Source organism: Scleropages formosus, chromosome 9, assembly GCF_900964775.1.
Source record: "Scleropages formosus chromosome 9, fSclFor1.1, whole genome shotgun sequence".
NCBI classification, from domain to species: Eukaryota; Metazoa; Chordata; class Actinopteri; order Osteoglossiformes; family Osteoglossidae; genus Scleropages; species Scleropages formosus.
The window spans coordinates 2,313,778-2,320,548 of record NC_041814.1 but is presented as its reverse complement, the minus strand read 5'-3'; the positions used below and the strand labels follow the sequence as shown (position 1 = coordinate 2,320,548).

The 6,771-nt window shown below is 44.9% G+C and overlaps 1 protein-coding gene across 1 annotated transcript; it reads left to right on the top strand.

Annotated features, from left to right (window-relative positions):
• Positions 1-5,341: 5,341 nt before the first annotated feature.
• Positions 5,342-6,514, top strand: rxfp3.2b (relaxin family peptide receptor 3.2b). Its single transcript, XM_018728084.2, has one exon. It carries the CDS (start codon positions 5,342-5,344, stop codon positions 6,512-6,514), a length of 1,173 nt encoding a protein of 390 aa, XP_018583600.1.
• Positions 6,515-6,771: the final 257 nt, after the last annotated feature.

Sequence of the window (6,771 nt, the reverse complement as noted above, 5' to 3'; positions counted from 1 at the left end):
GGCAGAGGGGCTGTGTGTGACGAGCAGTTTTTTTTCACTTTCTTACTGGTGACATAACAGTTCCGTAAAGCTGATCATCAGCGCGTTAAAGGCTCTCACATCAGCAGGGGCATCTAGATACATTTTCATTCTGTTTTAAGCAACAGGTTTTGCATGACTTTTCATAGATCTTTTAACGATTGCATTTGTCTCTTGAAAAAATACAGTGATTTATGACTCAGTAATACCCGTTGTGTCGTCTGTACATTGCTAGGGTTTTAATCACTTCTTTGGAAGGTGTAATGTGTTTTTTTCTACCAAATTACTCACGTTATGCCCACCCAAGTTTACCCTGAATCTAGGTACAAAATGTGACATGTTGAGAACTACGTGGTTTCGTTGTGTCATGCATTAAAACAAAATCTGTAGATTTTTCAACTGCACATAAAATCATGCTCTTAAATCACAATTGTTCAAGCTTTAGGCTGGAAGATATATATTTATCTTGGTTTTATTTTATTCTCAGCAATCAGAGGCAATGCTAATTAAGCAATGTTCCTTCGACAACTGTACCATCTTCACCATTAACATAGTAATTTTACACTGTTTAAACCTTTATTCCAGCTAACTTTGCTTTTTCGTTTGGGTGGTAGCAAAGTGTTTTAATTTTACGTGGAAATTTCATATTTTAAACTTACCCTTTACAATAGCTAGGGGTAAGTTGTGAGCCCATCAAAATAATGGTAGTTAGTTGAACATTGTTTCTGACCCCTTTTGTAAATATATGTACATTTTTGGCCTAAGGCAAGAGAAATGCATTGAATTCTGCTTTTTGTTGCACCCCCGTGACATACTTGAACGCTGTAAATACATTTGTGTTTAAAAGGAAGGCGCAGTGCAGCGGCGAAAAGCAGACACACAGATGAAACTGACAGACAGAATGAACAGATCCAGTGATCAGAGCGGGAGAGTCATGCCGTGGCCTGTAGAGCTGCTTGTGTGCATGAGCCTCTCTGGCTCTGTTGCTTCAGCACTTTAATCAAGGAGAGAGCTTCTCCATGACCGGCATCATCAATCAGAACCAACTTCCATCCCTTCCGCTCTCCGTCTCCATCTCCCTCAGGAACACACACAGCCCATCCGCTTGATGCCTGCCTCTCCCCGAGAGTGAGGATGAAGGGCGCGGTCTTGGGGGCATTCCGCTTTTTGCCAGTTTGATCTGCTAATTGTGCTTTCTACTTTCGCTGTGCAAATGTGACCGTGATGAACACATCAGATTTACTTTTCTTGAAAGATTGCTTAAAATACTTTTTTTTTTTTTATTTCTCTCAACTTTTTGTGGGCAAATTTGCAAATAAAAGTCTCTAAATGTTTTGTATCGGTAGGCTGAAATAAATTAATGAAAATAAAAATCATAAGTTTTGTTCCTTCAAATGTATCTTGTCAAGTTTCTGATGAGCACAAGTCCTGATTCCTCACATAATATTGATAAGGCCTTAGGGTTAGGATTAGGTCATTGATCAGTTCACACACACTTTCAGAACCACTTGTCCTATACGGGGTCACGGAGCCAACCCGGTAACACAGGGCATAAGGCCAGAGGGGGAGGGGACGCACCCAGGACGGGACGCCAGTCCGTCGCAAGGCACCCCCAGCGGGACTCGAACCCCAGACCCACCGGAGAGCAGGACTGTGGTCCAACCCACTGCACCACCGCACCCCCTTGATCAGTTCATTAATACTCATATTGCTCATAAAACATGAAATTTGAGCAGACCCTTTCTTTCAAATAGTCACTTGCATTTTCCTTATTACTTGATTAAAGATACAAGATTAAAATCCCACTACACCCTTACAGATGGTGGAGCCGGACAAGGTGAAATGTCTCAGTTGGAGAACTCATTAATACCCTGACTAGGCTGTGTTCTCATCAGAGATGCTGAGTCTATACAGACAAGACTCACAAGTACGCAGATTGTTGTAAAAGTAGTAGGGAATGTGCCCACTGTTTATTCTTCACAGTCTTCTTATACTGTGCATTGGTCTGAAGTAAGGATGAGGCTTCATAATTATCCTGTAATTATTGAACTCAAGCCAGCAGTTATTGTTATTGTTGCCAGTTATTTTTCATTATTATTGTTCTCTGGCATGTTCTTCAGCGAAATATTCAGCATGGTACAATGCAGTAATAGAGCTCGACAAACAACAGAAAGGAAAGGAGACAAAAACTCTGAAGACAAGGCAGAAAGGAGGGCTTCATAAGAGTATAACAATTTGAGTCCTTGGTGGACTGATTTTCACATTGACTCTTTACCGCCAAACAGGCTGCCCTATTACTGAGGCCATGGGTGTGAAAATGCAGATTTCAGAGACTGTCTCTCTGAGTTTGCAGTTCAGAAAAAAATGTGACAACTTCAGTATTGAAAATTGAAGTTATGCTTAATGATTAATTCTGTTCTCATTCTTACTTCTTTTGCATCGCTGTTCATTTGACTGAAAATTATGATTGTGCAAAGGAGGACTGGCAATGACCTGAATACTTACACTCCATGCATATAGATGCAAATACACAGTGTACATACATGCTCCATTGCAAAATTCCCATACAATGCATGCATCTGTCACGAAGCACACACCAGAACACAAGCAGTTTAAGGTGTCCTTGCATTTAGAAAATTCAACTTCTGAACCAACACACTGAATAATTAACAAGGTGTGATCAGCATCCCTCAGTGGAAGGGAGCAACCAGTTATCTTCTAGTCATCATGCCTTTTTTCCATTTGTATTTGACAATTTATATTACATGTTTTTCTTGGATCTTGTTATGAAAAGGTCTTTCCTTTCCTTTCCTCTTGAGGAATTACTGAACCTTTCATTGTTTTATGCCGTCACAAAATCATACAGTACATCTCCAAGTCCTGAGCATGAAAACAGTGTCCCTTTACTGTTTACTGATAGTGCCCTTTATTTCTTCTACTTTCTACTGCAATGTATTTAATGTCTTTATCCCACTATAATCACTTTTTTCCTTCCTTTTTCTGCTGGAAATAATAGCATAATAACTATTATGGACTTGAAATGCAAAAAAGATTCTTCAGACAAACTACCTGGGTTAACAAATGATCATTTTTATTGCCTCTTATGCATCATTTGGTATTTTCTTTCTAGATATAAATGCAGGGGCATCTGGGACAAGGGACTATTAACCTTTATTTACAGGAGCAGTTCCCACTCCAGTTACAGGTTTACAGACATGCAGAAACCATGAAAGCCACCTTATTAACACATTGCAGACAAAATACAGGTAAAGCAATGGGCAAATGAAATGTATTGCTTAAACATGACTTTGGAAATAATGATGTGTGTGTGTATGTTTGGGGGGGGGAGGGACTGCAGTAACCTCTCACTTCAGGCTCTTTGCTCCATCTCCAGTGTGTAACTTCTTGGATTTAGTTGTGATCCACAGGAATGGGAATTCATTTCAACCAACAGCGTAAATGAATCTGCGGATAGCCATAATTGACCACAGTAAACATTTATGTCGAAGGCATATTTGTGCACATTTTCATACAAAATTGAACGATGGCATTTTTCCATTGGCTTGGTTTGTCACTGCTGCAAAAGTAGGATATTTCACTTGTTCTGTGTCATTGCTGCAAAAGTAGGATATTTCACTTGTTCTGTGTCATTGCGAGCAACTTTTTAATTGATGTTTGTGATGAATTACTGTTACTCGCGTCGTTCCTCTGTAATCCCCAGTATTTACTCTTTCCAAACGAATTTACTCAAACGTTACGAACATCGGGCCTCCAACCTGGGTTTTGCTGAAACCCGTCAGGCTCAAGGAAAGTAAGTAAATATAGAAAAAAATTACTTATATTCTTAAATATTATGAGTTTTTTTTGATGTGTTACTGTATTTACGGGGTTTAAACGAGTTACTGACAGTTTCTTCATTCGCTTTTATTTTTTAATTCTTACATTCATTCTGTGGCAAAGGTGTGTTAACCGCCAACGAGTAGCTTTGGGGTACATTCCAGTTCAGATGTAAAGGGCTTTTTGTACATTTTAATGGAAATTTACCTCAGGATTCCACTCAAACAAGACATGATGTCTTCAGCGTGACGCGAAAAACGAAAAGAGACACTGTTAAGAGTTTAAAAAGCGGTGAAAAATAATGTTAGGAGTGCATCCCAGTCCTGGACTCAGTTCGTAGGCTCTTACTGCTGCCAAGATGAGCTTTTGCAGGAATATGTAATCTTTTAAAGCAACGTTTCTTTGCTGTGGACATTTTGAGACGACGACCTGCAGGCATTATAAGCAATTCGCTGAACGTATTCCTGCAGAAATTGGGCGAATGATAGCCCAGCATTGCACAAATTTCACAAAATATTGCCAGTAAGTACAGCAGTCGTGGCGTGATAGAAAGCGGTCACGAGCTCCTTCGTCTTTGTCAAACTCGTCTTCACACGAGAAGTTTGGAAGCATCCTAACCTACAATTATTGTTGTACCTCAGCGAGACAAAATTTAAAGGCTACTGAGGTACAGAAATAAAAACGCTGATCAAAGATACAGTGAATGTGGACTTTCGGGATTTTGTGAGGCCTGGTTTCTTGAAACTAGAAGTTCTCTTCCGGAATATTGACCCATGTGGTGGAAAAGACGCATTTATTTACTAATCTTCATTCGTCAGTCAAATTCATATTTGTCATATATTTGTGTTAAAGAAAAATGGGGAAAAGGCTCTTTTCGGGAGCACACACTTGTGAATGTGTGCTGTGGGGACACGATGTGTGTGAGTAAAGTGAGAAATGTATACACCTCCCTGTCCAAGTCAGTCTTGTCACAACTACAATTCGACCCTTTGAATCCATTTTCTGTGTTTTTTTCATTTTGCCAACAAGTCGTCTTTACTGTAAATGAAGCACGGCCTTGGCTTCACCTGTTCTTAACGTGAAAGATGCGAGAAGAGCGAAAACAAACGGCTGAAAACAGAAGAGCGCAGACGCCTCTCTGCCTTTCAACGGCAGTCTGACGAGCGAGCGCCGCGCGCCACGGCGCACAAGTATAAAAGAAGGCGGGGAGCGCCGCCGCGCGCACAGCAGCGCGAGACGGAGAGCGGAGAAGGCGCGAGCGGGCGCGAGCGGGCGCGAGCGTCGCTCCGCAAGGATTTCGCCGAGCGCCCGGGAAGTTTCAGCAAAGACGCGCGAAGGACGAAGTACGGCAAGCTCGAAGTGAACCTCAAAAGAGCCAAGGCGCTCTCTGACAGCTTGGAATAAGCGGTGAAGCAGTGCTCCACTCTCATTCAAGTCTGTCCAGCTGCTCGTGCTGCGGTTTTAGACGCGCGTGAGTGTGTTTGCCATGCAGAAGAACGGCAGCACGCAGCTTTTTGGACCTGGTGTGTGTGGACTGGCACTGGAGGACACCACTGGCCTGACCGGCTCCCTGGGGAACCTCTCGCTGCATTGCTGGCTGCACTTCTTAACGCGGGAATCGAGCTCAGAACTTCAGGGCGACGGCTCCAACGTGGCAGTGCGCGTGGCCATCGCCCTCGTGTACTCGGTGGTGTGCGCGCTGGGGCTCGTGGGAAATCTCCTGGCGCTCTACCTGCTCCGCTCGCGGCACCGCCAGAAGCAGTCCTCCATAAATAGCTTCGTCATGGGCCTAGCCCTCACCGACCTGCAGTTTGTGCTCACGCTCCCCTTCTGGGCGGCGGACACGGCGATGGACTTCCGGTGGCCCTTCGGCAAGGTGATGTGCAAGATCGTCAGCTCCGTCACCACCATGAACATGTACGCCAGCGTTTTCTTCCTGACCGCCATGAGTGCGGCCCGCTACTGCTCGGTCGCCTCCTCCTTGAAGATGCAGAGCCAACGCACGGCAGCGGCCGGCGCCAAGAGCGCAAGCCTGGCTATCTGGGTCGTGTCGCTGGTGGCCACGCTGCCGCACGCCATCTACTCGACGAGCGCGCAGGTCTCCGACGAGGAACTGTGTCTGGTGCGCTTCCCTGAGTCTGGCAGCTGGGATCCTCAGCTCTTGCTTGGCCTCTACCAGATGCAGAAGGTGCTACTGGGCTTTGTCATTCCCATGGTGGTGATCACGGTGTGCTACCTGCTCCTGCTCCGCTTTGTGCTGAGTCGTCGTGTGCGTGGCGCTGCCGGCCACCGCCGCTGCTCTAAAGTCACCAAGTCCGTAGTCATCCTGGTGCTGTCCTTCTTCCTCTGCTGGTTGCCCAACCAGGCCCTCACCCTGTGGGGTGTCCTCATCAAGTTTGACCTGGTGCCCTTTACGAAAGCTTTCTACAACGCGCAGGCGTACGCGTTCCCTCTCACCGTGTGCCTGGCCCACACCAACAGCTGCCTAAACCCCCTGCTCTACTGTCTCATTCGCCGTGAGTTCCGCGCAGGCCTCAAGGAGCTTCTTCTTCGCGCCACGCCATCCTTCCTGAGTCTCGCCAGGTTTATGCCCCGGAAGACGAAGGTGGCCGAGGCACCTCCTCTAGTGGTGCCGGTGAAGCCGGATGGTGGAGCCTAGCCGGCTGGATCTTTCCTTCCTGATGGGAAGACAAAGGATGCGGCTTATTAGAAGTCAACTTTCCAGGATTCTTGTTTTGACTGACAGAACTATACAGTCATAAGTAATGCCCTCTGAGACCTGCTCCAGTTTCTCTGCCTGCTTTCTCCTCACAAATTGCATTTTCCATTCCTTTTTTTTCCTTTTTTTTCCATCCATTGGTACACTTGTTTTATGCACTGTTCTAATTTGTTATGCATCCAGAACTGATTAACATT

Coding starts and splice junctions, on each gene's coding strand:
- rxfp3.2b (XM_018728084.2), top strand. CDS start 5,342: ATGCAGAAGAACGGCAGCACGCAGCTTTTTGGACCTGGTGTGTGTGGA.